The 15,964-nt window shown below is 54.0% G+C and overlaps 3 protein-coding genes across 3 annotated transcripts; all 3 read right to left on the bottom strand.

The window, feature by feature from the left end:
• Positions 1–4,107: 4,107 nt before the first annotated feature.
• On the bottom strand, positions 4,108–6,654 carry BDZ83DRAFT_747782 (uncharacterized protein; the record flags this gene model as incomplete). The annotated part of the gene is made up of 1 exon (XM_060513501.1): positions 4,108–6,654. One exon carries the CDS (start codon positions 6,652–6,654, stop codon positions 4,108–4,110), a length of 2,547 nt encoding a protein of 848 aa, XP_060370210.1.
• A 1,408-nt stretch (positions 6,655–8,062) lies between these two features.
• On the bottom strand, positions 8,063–9,871 carry BDZ83DRAFT_715947 (GAT domain-containing protein; the record flags this gene model as incomplete). Its single annotated transcript, XM_060511799.1, has 5 exons — positions 8,063–9,049; positions 9,109–9,483; positions 9,545–9,580; positions 9,636–9,679; positions 9,805–9,871. The coding sequence occupies 5 exons, from the start codon at positions 9,869–9,871 to the stop codon at positions 8,063–8,065; spliced, it is 1,509 nt and encodes a 502-aa protein (XP_060370209.1).
• Positions 9,872–12,380: 2,509 nt separating this feature from the next.
• On the bottom strand, positions 12,381–14,486 carry BDZ83DRAFT_690007 (UBX domain-containing protein; the record flags this gene model as incomplete). Its single annotated transcript, XM_060511301.1, has 2 exons — positions 13,867–14,486; positions 12,381–13,805 (listed from the first exon to the last, which is right to left on the bottom strand). The coding sequence occupies exons 1-2, from the start codon at positions 14,002–14,004 to the stop codon at positions 12,381–12,383; spliced, it is 1,563 nt and encodes a 520-aa protein (XP_060370208.1). The 5' UTR covers positions 14,005–14,486.
• Between the last annotated feature and the right edge of the window lie 1,478 nt (positions 14,487–15,964).

Below are 15,964 nucleotides of genomic sequence, written 5' to 3'. Positions count from 1 at the left end.
GATGCGGCGCGACTCCCTAGACAAAATACATAACAAGACTGTCACCGGAAACTGGTACGGATACTACATTATCCACATCAGCTTCGAACATGGACCGTTACGCACGTACATCATGATGCAAACTGAGAGGCGTACAGGACGGGACGTTATGTGTGTATGCGCCATTCGACAGCAAACCATCATTATCCACGTCACAAGAGGGCAGGTGTCAGAATATGCCGCGTCAAGTCTTTCACTGCGGTATGCTACGAAGGCATAGATAGAGGCGCCTGGCTGCACTGCAGAGCATCGCTACGTGCCGCACTATTCATGTGCGGATAAATGTACATATGCATGCATACGTTGACGAGCGAACCGCATTGGGCTCGAGTCGCGACGTCGGTACCAAGAAAACGTTGACCGGCCGCATTCGACGTGCATGGCGGCAGCGGCTCCCATGTCGTTTAGGTGAATTAGTGCCGCCACCAGCCCAACCACACACCAACCCAGACCTGCCAAAAGGTGAGCAATTGCTTCCTGCATACCACTAGTACAATTTCATCGGGAGCTTGGGAAGGAATACATGATCAGTCACTTTCGCTTGCAATCTAGCCAACAAGCCGGTGAATCAATCACACTCGAGACTGGCAACTGTCGTCGCCTGCGCCTGTCATTGCACTCGACAGTGAGACCATCGACTCCCTGCGACTGCCCTTACCTGCACTGATCAGCAATGCCGTTCCGGCCCGCGGCTGGTCATATCATATTGTCTCGTAACATTGGTTTTCCATCCTTCACAACCCGCCTCCAGCAAGGAACCACAGACAACCCGACATTCTTGTCCTGCGGTACCGGATGACATTGACAGTTCACATATCCACGTCCATCATTCCAACTATGCTAAATTCAAACCCCCTTCTCTCGGCGGCAAATCATGGCTGGTGGCCTTAATTCCCGAACATAGTTGCGAACTCTAATTCCGGCCCGCCTACAACGATATCAAGTGGGCTTGTCAATGTCACCCACTCTCAGGCTCCCCAGTCCGAGAGACTCGGTGCGATTCAACGTGTCGTTCTTCCAGAACAAACAGGACGCCAGCCCTGGTCGACGCACATAGGCTAGAGCCCGCGGACGGTGGGCGACTACACTAGCTCAAGCTGGAGGAGCGGTCGATCTCTGTTCCATCAGCCGCATCGTCTGATCTCCGCCCAAAGATTCCAGAGATGCGAGTGGTCCGTCGAACCCTTGTACGGTTCCCTGCACAGCCCGCACTAGGTTTTTCCCACGTTGCATCCTGGCCTACCAGCCCTTGACGACTTTCTTCACCAATCCCCTCATTCACCAACCGCCTCTATGGAGACTTTGCTAGGTCTTTCCTCCTTGCTTTCACCACGTCTTTTGAATAAGCTAATACAGGCGCGTCTAGTTATTAATGATTAGTTTCCTCAGGCAAACGTCCATCTATCGAAACATCGAACCCGCTTTCCCGCAGACGCACATACCAGGCATGGTCATGATTGCCATGATGGACTTGATTCAGGACGACCACCCGCGGAGTCGTGATCGAGCACGTACTCCGTAGGCCGCTCCTCTAAGTCCTGCGATCCACATCTTGCGTCTGGCTCCTGGCAGCCGCTGGCCCAAGCGGGAGGAAAGGCGTTGAACTCCATCCGGCCAGCTCGTCGTCTACTATGCCTCCTGGTGAACGTCGTCGCTGCTTCTCTTTGATAGGGCGTCGTTGAAACAAGGCTGGCGCGGGAGGGTTCCGAGCACTTCCCCTCAGATGGTAGCACTACCAATGTTCAGACCAGGTCGACCTGGGATGGCCTAACGCTCTAAGGGAACGCGGTCGCCTTGAGGCGATGAAGCTATGGGACGTTAGGTAAGGAAAGGGGCCTGCACTGACCTTACAAGAGCTTCATATGCCGAGACGGGTCATGTTTGCAGCACGTCCCGTCGTCTCCAGGCGTTTCCCACCTAGCCTTGCCCTAAAACGCCGCCATTGGTTCTCAGGAAGGGAGCCGATTGCCGATACTTGGTCAGATCAGACAGTGCTTGCGGCTTGCAGGTGAGGGGGACGTGGCTTCAAGCGCTTCAAGCGTTGCGATTGGATTGGGAGGCACTCTTCCCAGCATTCGTGCCTGTCTGCCGTTCTGCTAGTGCGTTGCGGCTCGAGGAAAACGCCTCTCTGGGCGCGCGCTAGCCAGCGAGCACATTTGCAGGTGGCCTTGGTATTGGGGATGTGAGGGCACGAACGGCCGTAATCCCCGTATTCGCCATCCACTTCATGCTTCGTTCTGAGAACACGCCGCGTCGCTCAATCTTAGATGTGCCAGGCATTCCTTATGCAGCAGACCGACCTTGAACACCTCGAGCCCGAGACGGCGAAGCAAAACACTCAGCTCAGCGTGATGCTGTGGCACATTCAGGGCTTTCAAATCACTCAGTTTTCCTATTTTCAAATTGCGAGACTGTCATCTGATACGCTCCCTCCTTCGACTGACCGGGCGCCGCAGAAAGAGGGGATTTGACAGTTCGCTCGTCAACGTTGCAGTCTGATAGACCATTCCGTCCAAAGGTTGTGCCTTTGAAGAGTTGGGGAGAAAGTTATTCTGTCGTGTTCCATACCCAAGACAAGGGTACCAGTCACTCGTCGGTTGTTGCCGTCCAACCCGGGGCCAGCAGAGAGCTCCTAGGACTCAGAGCAAATTATTGTGTGGTTCCTCCCCTGTCCCCGTCTCCTCCCCTCCTTGTCTCCTTGAAGGGAGACAAGCAGAATCCCAAATGTTACGCTGGCTTTCTCATCTCGCCTATGTGGTTGGCTGTGGCAGTGGCTGTCAAGAGAGATGCAAGATCTCGCGATATCTGGCATATACACTATCCGATTCGCCCGATGATTCTACTCCGGGCAACGCGCCGAGACAGCCGGATACCACCGCCGACCAACCGCCGCTTGGGTTCCGAAGATGGTGGTGTGTGTGTGTGTGTGTGTGTGTGTGTGTGCGTGGTGGTTGCAGTCCCTTCTCCCCCGGCTGTGAGGGTTGGCAGTACGATTTGTCACGCGGAAAGGCCAATATCCTCCGTGTGTCCCGTATCCTTGGGGACGCTATCCCGTACTTTGGTTGGTACGACCGCCTACACCCCCGGGGCGCGAGGGGCGAGAGCCGATAAATCCGGTGAAGTGTGTGTATGTATGTGTGCCCGCCGGCCGTCAGCCAACAGACGGCAGGGCTTGGGGGTTTCCCTCCGAGACGGTTTGCTCCCTCCGTTTTCGCCGTTTGGCAGGGTTGAAGGGCTAGTGCTGAGCCTTCGTGCTGTTGATAACCTGAGCCTTTCGGTGGTCTTTTGAGATTTGAAAATGGGCAAAAGGGTCGTTGTACGGTTTGAAGTTACACCATCGATGTGCTTCTCTCATTCTGTCTACTTAGTTTGTTTGCTTCTGTTTAACCGGCACATACGACCATACCCATTGGAAAACTCGGGATCCCGTCCGCTCTCCCATAGATAAGCCAATGAGGGCCGGATTAGTAGTTGGGTCGGTGACGACCAGCGAATACCTGGTGTTGTATGTTTTTGACTTTTTGCTATGTTGATTGACTCTAGCTATCACCTTGGTTTTCTCTCCCTTTTGTTCCCTCAGATGTGACGTGGATTGGCTACCTACTCATAGCCTCGATGTGTTGCAAGTCGTTGGCTACCTCTAGACTAGACGAAAGCGTATTCCTGCATCGGCAAGTCCATCATCCGCCACATTCCCTTCACCTTTTTCACCACTCGGTACAGTATTGGGGCGGCGGACTCTGTGTTTGAGGCTATTCCCAGATCACTAGCGTCGGGTGTAGAGGGTGCCCGCTCAGGTTCCTTCCCTTTGCCGCCTGTCATAGAATATTCAGTGTCAGATAAGGAAGGTGGTCGTCCAGGTTCCTCTTCTTTCCCGTTGACGATGGGTTGCTCTCCATCGACAGCGGCGCTCTGGTCCCCAGGGGTCTCCGACTTCGCCTTCTCCAGCGTTTCAACCACCCAGCAGATACTCATACTCCTAATATCAGGACGAGGCAGCACTTCCCAGTCTGAGTTGAAGACGGTACCAACGAGGCATGGTCCATCCACGTCGAAGATCGATACGAGCTACTGCGTCCGGGCTTGCTCTGCCTCAGCCGTGAAGAGTTCTCGCTTGAGAGCTTCTCCGAACCAAGCCAGACTGGACGGGACGATCCTGGTTTCGTGATCTTCGAGGGCGTCGAAACTTCCTTCGAGGCCAGAACTGTAGAGCGTTGCCAGAACTCGTCGCTGGATTTGTCGTTGGATAATGTTGTCTGGAACTTTGCCATCATTCTGCCGACTTGATCCTTCCCCTGAATCGTAGCTCGGCCTGGGCTTCACTCCTGTCAGCGGAGCATCGAGGGCGCGGTTGTACCTGCCGACGGAGAGGATACCCTCCTGCATGATCCGATCCACGATCCAAGCTTGGTAGTAGCCGCCGCCTCGATCCTTATCCAGCTGAAGCGTTCTGAAAGGGTCCTCCAGAACGTCTTCATGTGAAAAAAGCTGCTCACCCACCAAGTCTGGCATATCTGGTTTACGTCCATAGACGGCATCCGTGCGAATCGATTGCCAGATGCTGTTCGCAGCGCCTAGCGACTGGGTGGTACAGAGGCCATGTAAGTATCGCAAGATGGCGAAGAAGATCTCCGCCACGATCCTCTGCATCTCGGGCTCCGCTTCTACGCGGTAGGCGTCAAGGTATACTTTGACCTGAATTCCCCTCGCATCTAGGCCTCCCCAAACACTCGAGTCGGCAGCAATGACACCATTGTGGAAGATTTCCAATTTTGCCTGGTCCCTGACGTAGTTCTTGGAGAAATGTTGGGTCATCAAACCCTCTCGCCTAGCGAATGCATCGGCAGATTCCTCCTTTTGGCGGTCCACGATGATGCGCAAGCACTTCATCCTATGCCAGAGCTCAGCGTATTGATATCTCAGAGGGCTGAGATCGAGAGTATCGTCAACTGTCCAGAGGTATGCACATAGATGGAGTCCTTTGCTCTTCCTCCTAAAACTATGTTTGTATACGGCCGGGTTGACGAGCTTGCCGTCTTGTACTGCGTAGCTACTAACCCTTTTGGAGTCCGTGTCAAAGGGTGACAGAAGACTCCCCACGCGGCGGTCCATAGAAGGGTCTGGCTCTCCGTCTTCGTCGCCAGGGAAGTCATAGACCTCAGGCACCAGGAGGGACGTGTCTCCATTCAGCAGCGTGATGGCCAAGATACTAAGTCGGAGCGAATCACAGTCCTTCGCTACTCTGTCAGGGTCTAAGTGAATCTCGTAACTGCACATGTTTGCCAGGATAGCCAGTTGATCCTGAACATCGCGACAATGACGACTCTTCAGCAGCGTCCGAGCCGTGGCAGCGTTCACCTTTTGACGGCCGCCGTAGACTTTGCCTCCGTACACGTGGATACCGGCCACATGCTGGCGCACTGTAATTTTTGGATGGAGGGACCTGGCGATGGAGAGAATCGGGGTAGCATTCTTGCCGGTGCTGGTTCGAATCAGAGCCTGCCCCATAGCCCGAAAACGTTGTTCCAGCAGAGACTTGCAGGTTTCGACGAGGTCTCTAAAGAGGCCTACAGGAATACAGATGATCTCTGACTTGAGAGTTCGCCTCTCCGAGTCCAGAGGGTGTCGAGGAGTCGAATACTTCTTCTGATCAGCGCGGAGCTTGGACGTGTAGACAACACCGGGACCTCGTCTGAACACAAGAACCAAGCCGTGGCCGGCACTGACTGCTTCTTGAATAACCCACGCTCGCGTGTACCATTTGTCTTCTTGGACCATGTACAAGAAATCCAAAGCACACTGGAACAACTGTGGACGGAGGCTCAAATAACGCAGTTCTTCGGTTTCGTGGTCTATCAAGAATTGAACCGCGCTCATCTCAGTCTTGCTGATAGTTGATTCGTGTAGGCCAGCTGTAACGATAGCCCTGTTGTAGACTATGTCCAGTGCCTGTACCCCGAGTCGCTGGTATGCCTTGTCTTCCTCTGAGCCATCTTCTTTCGGTTGCGGGAGGCATTCCTGGTCGATCCAAATCATGCGAAGGCCGACAGAATTAGCAAAGTCAACAGCACGGTCGAGAACATCGTCAAGTGCGCGAGCACGTGGCTTTCCGTTGAGATCTCGGACCTTTGACTCGGTGATAGGAGGAACGGTATTTCCATTCTCGTCTTTGATTTCCTCAGGCCAGCAGTACGATACTGCGACATAGTGGACACATACGTCGACGCTGCTTGGCCGATCCGTGACGAGATGCGGAAACTCGTCCGCTGGTTTGAAAAGGCGGTAGTTCCGCGTCTTTCTATCGTGGGGGGACGTGGGTAGCTTCGAGCATATTCTGCATTCGAAGACGTCTTCATCGTCGTCTGCTTTGGCGACAGAGGACCCGGATTCTACTGCAATCGGTGCGTACCCAGACTCCTCGTCACTCGTCAATGACAGACGGATGGCCTCTTGAAGCTCTGGATCATCCATGTTCTCGTCTTCGGGGGTCTGTTTGCATGTTGGAGATGGTCCAGCAATCGAGTTCGAAGGCTCCGCCGTAATCAAGTTGTCGCTGGATTCATCGTCACTCATTAGTGATAGGCGAATGGCCTCTTGAAGATCTGAATCGTCCATGTTGTCGTCTTCTGGAGGATGCTCAGATGCCGCAGCTCGCCCGGCTTCCGAGTCCGGTTGCTTCAAAGACGCGATGATCCCTTACTTAAACATGGCATTTTCATCGCCGTCTAGAAGGCTTTCTAGTGGAGAAGATGGTCCAAGATTGGGACTCGTCGACCTAACTACGGGAGAGTGCTCGGGGACTATGGTGTCCTTGCTGCTCTGGCCTGTCTTCGAGTTCCCCTCCTCAGCGTCAACGGTGTCATCGTATACCAGGAACTTGATATCCCGATACGCCCACGTCTGTGCCTTGACGCGATGTACTTAAAATTTCCAAAGCCCTTGGACCTTTTCGAGGTCTTCGGGCCTGATAGCCGACGTATTGTGGCCTGTATCGTATTGCATGTTGTCCGTTCGGCGATGTGTTCGGATATTGCTGTCTTCTGAATCCTCTCTCTAATAGTGGTAAGTAGGCCTGGCTGATTGAGCAGAAAAAGACGGGGCAAACATTGAAATTCTCACCCGAGTATACAAAGACAATGCCTTTTTAAATGGATGGTAGAGGATAGTCTGTTGTCACGACGGAAATTGGATGCCTCTTATAAGCTTGGCTGCCTCCCCAGAAGGCCTCGCAGCCTGCTTTACGAAACCTCCCTGTTGTACTTCCGCGGGCTGATATATGACGCAGACCTGAAAATTGTCACTGATGATTGGAGCAAACTTTGGGGTTCTGCGGCACACCCAGCTGCCTCACGATTGCTTCGCCACGCGAAAAGCTTCAGCGCCAGTAGAAGTTGGGGGTAATCCCTCGTCGAGCGAGGCAACGCCGCTCGACTGCAGTGTAGCATTTAGCGTCACATCGAGGCAGGTAAGCCAAAGATAGTGTAGGGGAATGTAGGTGGTGTGCCAACGCCTGGCCGGATTGTGATTACAGAAGAGTGTGACATTTTAACAGAGGAGAAATGAGAGGAAATGGGCGAGGCTTTAGACCCTGTGGATGAGATGACATCGGAGATTACCTACCTCGGGTAGCGAAAGACGTTCGTCTGGTCCCACCTTCGTTCTCAGCAGCACCAGAAGCAGGTCCTTCTGCGCCTTTTGCCTCGTCACTTCCCCCTGGTTGATAGCAACGGCAAACGAGGATCATCACTTCCCTGAGGATAAAAAGGTCTGATTTCATAGAGGTAAACTCGTAAGCCAGACGCCGTGCTTTGCTAATGCCTATAATCGACAACTGTGTCCGCTCATCAAGAGCGGCAAATTTCATCTGCCTTGCGTGAGATGGAGAACTACCACAAGATACCCAATTTCTCCCTTTCGAGACTGTAAAGCAATATGCGCAGGGGGAAAAAAACCCCTTTCGCCGATCAACAAAACATGGCAGGATACATCATCTCCTTACTGAATCGAGCTTCGTCCACCCAATTTAGTACCTGTACACCGGCTCCTTCTTCTTGGAACTCTTCGGGGTTGATTCGTAAAGATCATCATCCGAGTCCTCATGCAGTGTCTCTTGTCGGTTCCTGAGATCGACAGTCTGAATTGGGTTGCCGCTGAGGGGTCCGGGCGTAGTGGCTTCATCGGCGCCATGCATCGTGATTTTGCCAAGAGCGCTGTCTTGTCTTCCAAGGTAACTTGGAGTGGGGTTGAAGCCTGGGTGGAATGGCTCATGGGCCAGACGCGGCTCCTCACCCGGTAGTTCCACCGCACCACCGGATCCCCCGGGTCTGCTCGATGAAGAGTAGTGGTTCTCCGGTTGAGGGTCCCTGAAAGGGTCCTCGGCTCCATATTGCGGTTGGGCTTTCGGGGGCGGTCCCGGGGGTGGTGCGAAGGATTCTGATGCCTTGCCCTTTCCGCTTCCTTCGGATGGCCTTGTCGGCAGAGGAGGAGTCGAGCTAGAAGATGACGACTGGGCCTGGGCCTGGGCATGCGCCCATTCTTGGGTCCGACTCGCTTGCTGATTCTCGGCCGTCTGGGGGCTCACGGAACTGGCATTATCTGACCTCGGGTCGATTCCGAGCTGCTTCCGAGCGCCGAGAACGGCTCTCTGGTGCTGATTGAGAGCCGACTGAAGTTGCTCATTCGTATCAATCAGGTGCTCCATAGTCTCATTGTCAGGAGACGGGTTTTCAGCAGTCATGTAAAGTTGTATACTTCTGGAAGCACTCTGGCATCTGTCTGCGAACTCTTTGATCAGGTCATTATTGATGACCTCCTGGGGAGGAGTGTTGACGACAACTTGAGAGAGTAGCTTCGCAGATGTTCTCGCCTCCTCTAACCTGCTCGCAAGCTCAGCAGGAGTGGGCAAGCTTCGATTGGTGTGATTCCTTGCAAAGTAGTTCTGCGAGTGGGGATTGAACGGCGGCGCATTCATGGTTCGAGGATCGGGTCCAGCCATGGACTGTCTGGGGTTCTATCGAGGTATGTTAGTTCGGTCAGGACGGAATCGACTGCCCTTTTAGAAGCCCTTACGCCATATTGCTTGTAGCTTCGTTCCTTCTCCTTCTTCCACATGGAGATCAACTCGCCCAGGCCCTGGTCGTCAAACTTGGTAGCCTCGAAGGTATCCAAGGTCTCGGACAGCATCTGCCTGACACTGGGATCGTGCGTAGTACGGTATAACTCCTTGACGGTATCGGCGAACTTCTTGTCCATATTCCGCGTGAACGTAGGGCCGGGATTGTCGGTAAGGATGCGAATCAGCATGATGGCATTGTACTGCCACGAGGCTTTGGCGTGGTTGTCTTTGGCTAGGTATTTCCGGATGATGCGCGCGCATTCGGCGGCGGCGGCCGGAGAAGACTCAGCGGCATCGACAATGGGCGGGAGGTAGAGGACTTCATCGCCCTAGACATCCTATTAGTAAGAAGCTCTTCGCGAGCGCAGATTGTCGCGACTAAGTATATACCTGAGCATTGGGGCCTCCAGATTCGCAGAATTGTTTCTGAATACTACGTCAGCTGTGATCGTTGGTGTAGGGTTAACCGGATCTTGCATACCACGCTACGAGCAGCGGTAGCTTCGGGCGTCTCGTTCTGCGGGTCTGCTGGCGATGCCGACACTTGGCTGGATCCACTGAAGTCTTGCGGGGAGAGACCTCGATCAGCACTTCTTTCGCGACCACTCTAAAGATGAGAGAGGATTGGATGGGTGTCGGTTTCTACTCACTGTTCGTCGTGCGCTTCTTGAGCGTACTCATCATCCGGTTCACACTAAGCCCCTTCATGGCCTTCATCTTTGCGGTCGCGGAACCGGCGGGCGAAGGAGCGCTGAGCCGCGAGGAGACGGGAAACTTGCGTCGGAAGCACGGATCTAGGGGTCCTACTACGGACAAAGGGGAAATGCGTCCGAGTCGAAGCGGAGTGGTCGGATCTTCAGGAGAGATCTTGATATAAACGTCGCAAGATATCGCAATACGGCCGTGAACGACTGAAGTGAATGGACGATGGGCGGATTGTCTGTGGGAAAGGGTTAAGGTTCGCTGAATGGAATGACAGCAATGCGGGAAGCTGTGCGCGTATGTTTCGGGGGCGTGGGTTGCAGGCAAGCGGCGGGAGTTTGGAAGAAATAGGTACGGATGCGCAGGGCCTAGTTGAGCTGCAGCCTGGAAGTGACGCTCGGAGGGGAAGGGTAAGGCAAGGTCGGACGGGCCAGACGAACTGGGGGGTTATTTAAAATTAAACCTCAGCCCGGCGTCCCGCTGGTCCACCGTCCACGGGGTCCTTTTAAGCGTGTGCTGTAATGGTGCGTAGTGTGGTATCTGGTCTGTTGGACCGTTGGAGAAGTTTTGGCGGGGTGATTGGAACGCCGCAGGTGTCGAGCTTCTCGGCGTGTGAGAGGAGGGAGACGGCGGCGCCTGGCAAGGGTTCGGGTCGAGTGGGCTTGTCTGCGCCTCTCCGAGTGCGTGGTGCGAGGAGAGTTACTGACCGCGGTACGGAGTCGAGGTCACGTAGCGGCGGCGGTAGTCTTTGGCCTTGCGAAAGCCGGACGTTGCCGGTGGCTTTGAAGAACCTTGATACTCTATTGGTAGCGCTTCTTGGAGATCTATTTCGTGGAGGATGGCGCAAATGATTGTGGCTGTTCGTCGGGTTGTTTTCGGGCCTGGGCAGATGCTTCCTTTGGTCAGAGGGGAGAAAGATCAAGGGGTCCTTTCGTGTATTGATGTTGGTTGTTAATGAGAAACGATGATGGGCACGCAGGAGGATATCAGTATGTCTATCACGCTGTTAGGGACCCTTGCAATATTGTTGTTAATGATTGGAGCAAATATGTGTGTTGGATGCGTCAGATCAGGATGAAGATGTGCGAACGACGAGAAGAAACGAAAGGCGGTGGAAAGGGTTTTCGGTTCGCGTTGGGCCGATGAAGGTATGCTCGTCGCACCTTTTGCTGCGGCGAGTTATTCAGACCAGGTACAAGTGTCGCGGCGTCGAGTCTGGAGCAGGCATGACGACGACTTGGATGGCAAAAAGTGATGCGCAAGAGGCCCAGAGGCCCCAGAGAAGACGGCAGTGCCTGGGGAGACCTTGCATCGATCCCTGGTACGTATCTCACAGCTCGGAGGTGGGGACCTCGAAACCACCAAACTTTGGTTTTGGGTCTTTCCTCCTCTGTATCCGTCCAGACGGGAGTAATCCTCTCCTCATCAGATCCTATCCCTCCGAGTCTTTCTCATGTTATTCGGATCTTACCTAACCCGAGACGACTTTTCAAGACTTTAGCATTCTTAGCATTTAGCTGCCACATGTGTCCCAATTTCGCACAACCCACCACGTTTTACTGGAATGTTTATTTACCCTCATTCTCCTAAGTTTGGGTTCTACTTTATTTGGAGAGGACCATGTCAAAAATTGGGGTTCGCATTAACCAGAGACATCCCCCCATTTTGACGTATGCGGGCGGGTACGACGGTCCAGTCTACATTCATGCCATAATTCAGGGTCTTCCTCCCGCAGATGATCGGACGGCAAATCTGCTCCTCGACATTATAGCAACTCGTATCAACATAAACACCAAGCTAGACAGGCCATCTACTTTGATCTAAATGTTGTTCATTGTGAACAGTGAACAAGAGCAACTCGACCATGATAGTAGGCCTCTTCTTTCACCTTGCAGCCGAGCCATAGAAACTTTCAACTGTGCCAAACCCCACGGCTCGGCAAGCCAAGTGTTGGTCTGCACAGTCGTCTCTGCACAGCCTCACTCATCCACGCAAGCAGCAGCATCCTCAATACGTACGTGTATGGCCAAACAGCGCCACGGGACCTGCCACATACATCGCGTGCGGTGTACATACACACTTTTTTTTTTTCCCCTTCGGCCTCCCGTCGACTTGTGGGGAACTCCCAAGGCGCCAGACATAAGAGGCCACGCAAATCAACCCCTCTTTGGCGTACACCTACAGATACCTGGGCGGTGATAATGTACATCATCAGGTTGGCTCCCGCGCCAACGTCGTTATCCTCTTTTTGAACTTCACGGCCTCATGCCGATGGGCTCACTTGGCTTACCCAAGATGGGCAGACGGCTCCCGCGGCTAGCTTTCGGCGATAAGAAGCTGTTGTATCCTGCAGCTTGCTGACAACGTTCTTCAACAAGGTATTCGCAACAATATCTGGAATAGTTTGTTATTGGCTGCCCGGTCACTGCGCGTACAAGATGGCGCGGTTTTCTACTACTGCTTGTTCTGCCTTGTGCCATCCTACACTTGCTTGATCACATGTCCTGGGTCGTACCGTCTCCATCTAAGACGAGTATTCTTCACCATCGTCTGACTCGCCGTCGGCCGACACTTCCTCCACGATCAGGTTTCCTGACCGCCCAATCTTCTGTCCCATTGTTTCCTCCTTGCTGGGCTCATACACCACCCGGGGCATGACAGACGCAATGCGGAACTGATACTCGTGCTCGTAGCCCTCGGGCTTGACAGCGGCCTTCTCTGACACTTCTTCTGATGCCGTCAACACATCGTAACACTCCACGAAAGCGTATAGCGTTTCCATCGTGGTGTCGTTGCGGAACCGGCGCACAATCCTTCCAGCACCAGACGACTCGGGCATCTTCAGCGCAATCCGTACAACATCCTTATTGCTCGCTGGTGGCTCGTCTTCCATAGTCGTCACCCGCCAGCGCTTCCACTTATCGCCAAGCTCCTCGCGCCTTACTGCAGCTTCGGCCTCCTCCTCGGCCTTGCGTGCAGCTTCTGCCGCAGCCTTCTCCGCCTCACGCCGCTGTCGCGCTCTTTCTCTGTCCTTAGCCAACGACCGCTCGTAGGCAGTATCTTGCTCAGTTCGCAGGCTGCGAGCCACCTCTTGTGCTGTCCTCTCTGCTCGGACGCCTGCTAGATCTGGTGCGTATTTGTTGATGGCGGTCTGAGCTTCCGCAAGGTATGCAGTAGCCGGCATCGGGCCAGCAAGCCGCTTGATGATGCTCATCCTAGTGCTTCCTTCCTTGGGCGTGAGGCAGACGATCGCTGAAAATGGGTACTTTGTGCAGTTGTATTCCTGGGCGACCTGATACGCTTCCGAGTCCAGAATGTTGCCGCCCCACAGAATGACATTGTTTGCCGGGTCGTTGATGAAGCTGACCACATCCGGGTTCAACAAAGTTTCCCTCGTGAATGATTCGGTATCGTCGTGTTCAGGTGACATGAGAACAACGAGTAAGAACTTGAGTTCCTTCTTGGCCAGGTCTTGTGCCTGGGCAATCCCGCCCTCGAACCAGGGCAATTCAGTGCTTCCATACTCTTCCTCGAATTCACGCTTGAAGCGCGCGGCCGTGTCTCGGGGCATGAGCATCCGCCGCCCGTTGGTACTCCGCAGTCCGTTCCCCGGCCCGCTTGTGATGGCCCGTGGCCGGATCTGTCGGGGAAGGAAACTGAGCAGGTAGAAGACGGTCCGAAACACCTTGGATGCGATGCTGTAACCGATGCTGAAGGGCGCCAGAAGCAACCCGATGAGGAATGGCGGCCGGTGAACTGTATTCGGTTGAGGAACGATTCGCGGCGCGGGGTCAGGTCGATCTCTCCGAGGAGCCGGTGGACGAGCTGCAGAGGCGAGCAGACTCTCTTGAAGGTTCTCGTGCCGCGCTTCTGTACGGGGGATGTCCTGTGCCATTGCCTCCGCGACAGGATCAGGGCCTTCGCCGTCGAAGAACTTGGCGATGGCAATCTGTACCCAGATCAGTCAGCATAGTTCGCAAGCTGGCCAGTACCGCACTGCACAAGTTTACCTGGACGTTCCATTGCGATCGCTGCAACAGTGGTATCGCATCCTTGAGCTCCTGATTTGTGACACTTGTGTACTGCTGGAGGGACTCTTGCTGACTTGCAGACAGCTGTCCCAAATCTATTTCTCCGCTCTCCGCCATGCTGTCGTTCGGTGCTGCACACAAAGTCAAGATTGGCGAGTATGCCGAAGCGACGATGGATACAGTCCAAAGGAAGCTTCAGTGGTCCATGGAACAGGTGATTGCGCAGGTTGACGGTGTGGAAAGGCTAAGGCGGAAGTGGGCTGGTTATAGCAAAGAGCAACGTGGCTAAGCAAGGCAGCGGAGAAGGACCCTTCCGCGGTGCAGCAGTCAGCCACAGTCGGGATAGATTGGCAAAGGTCAAATGATTTGACCGTGGAATAAAAAAAATCAATACAGCTGGATCCGTGGGGAAGACAGAAGGACAAGTTCAAGAATCAAAGAAGCGGCTTTGGGCTTTGATGCAGCTCGTTGACGAGAAGCTGGATGCGTTGGTAGCAAGTGACCGGGTGTCTGAGATGCTCCGCTAGTCGCAGCTGATTGTCGAGAGTGTCTCGCCCGGTGACGACACTTGTCCGTGGGCGGAGGTCGGATGTTCAAGGGCTTGGCAAGGTAAGGTACATGAGGTAAGGTACGGTACGGAGCACCTACTGCTGGCGTCTGCGCGACGAATCGCGTTTGTGACGCCACAAAGAGTACCTAGGTATGCTTTATCGCTTATCTGAACACATGGCAATTGCATCTGCCCGATGAGGGGAGACGTGCCGGATAGGTACATAGCCCCCGCCGAGGATGCCTGCAAATGGTGTCCGGACACCTACATGATCTTCCCTAAGCTACAAACACTATAAGGGAGTGCTAGACTTCTAAAAAATCACCAAGACATCCAATAAATGATAGTGTTCTCCATAACGTGCCTTTCATCCTCGGTTGACGTGACATGCCAGGTGGAACATGAATGCCAATACGGCTATCAATTCCACATCAAATATCGATGTTCGGAAGTACTTCACCTCACGAGGGTGAGTGACATCAGGCTAGCATTTATGCAACGTATATGAGCTGAGCCGTGAGCGAGTGACATCCATCTCGTTATGCACCAAGTGAAGGCCAGTCCAACCTAGATGTTATTATCGCTCGGATATTGTGGAAATGACATACTTTCACGGCCAAATCCAGCGCGTTTACCTACGAATGTCGATTAATAGTGCTAGAGCATTGACTTTTAGCGGTTTTAATGTCGCGAGGGTGTGTCATCATCCCTCCTCCCAGTGCTGGACCCAACCTGCGCAGTAAGTTGGTTTGACTTGGTTGGTTCCATTCCCACCACGCCTAACCTCCGCTCGCACCGCCAACTCCCGCTCCTGTGTAGGTTTGGGTATTTCCTGGCCGCGCGGTAGCCAAACTCACCTCTCTATCTTCCCACCCACATAAACCACCTACCTCACTGGACTGCTCCGCCGCCCTTCGCGCCGTTGTCGCCGGTCCCTGCTTTTCCCTCTGTCCTTCCTGGTCCCTCCCGCCTTTCCTGCGCTGGGCTGCATATCCGTACGCATCCTTCCAAGTAAAGATACGGTGCGCGCATCGGTGCTTTACTTCTACCTCGCCTTACCTAAGATACTATCTCGACTGGGCCTTATTCCGACTTCATCCCGTCGCCTTGCATCATCCGCCAAATTGATCTGCCGTCAACCTCGACCCTCGCCTGGTGCACGGCATCGTGTCCATGATTGAGACACCTACCCCACCAAACGTGTTCGAGCCATGGCAAATGTCTGCAAGGATCAAGTGCGTCTGCCCAAAAATGTCCTCTGCCCCCAGTCCGGCTTCGCGCCAGGCCCCACGCGAGCTCCAGTCCTTCTTCTTTTCCCGCCTTTGTCTTCTCTCCACCCCGCTCAGACAGCCCAAGTCCTGAATTCCCCCCCGTTCACACCCAGCGCGCGCGCGTCCATACCATGAAAACGACCTCGACGACAACTCGATCATGGGCTTTGGATTTGGCTGACTCTGTGCAGACGTCGTAACGTCGACCAAGGGGACGAAACTTTCTTTCACCGAAACTACTGATCATGGCCACCTC

This window comes from Colletotrichum acutatum, assembly GCF_030867785.1.
Source record: "Colletotrichum acutatum strain CBS 112980 chromosome Unknown BDZ83scaffold_8, whole genome shotgun sequence".
Lineage (NCBI taxonomy): Eukaryota > Fungi > Ascomycota > Sordariomycetes > Glomerellales > Glomerellaceae > Colletotrichum > Colletotrichum acutatum.
Note: the sequence above shows the minus strand (reverse complement) of the source record. Positions and strands in the feature narration are given on the sequence as shown.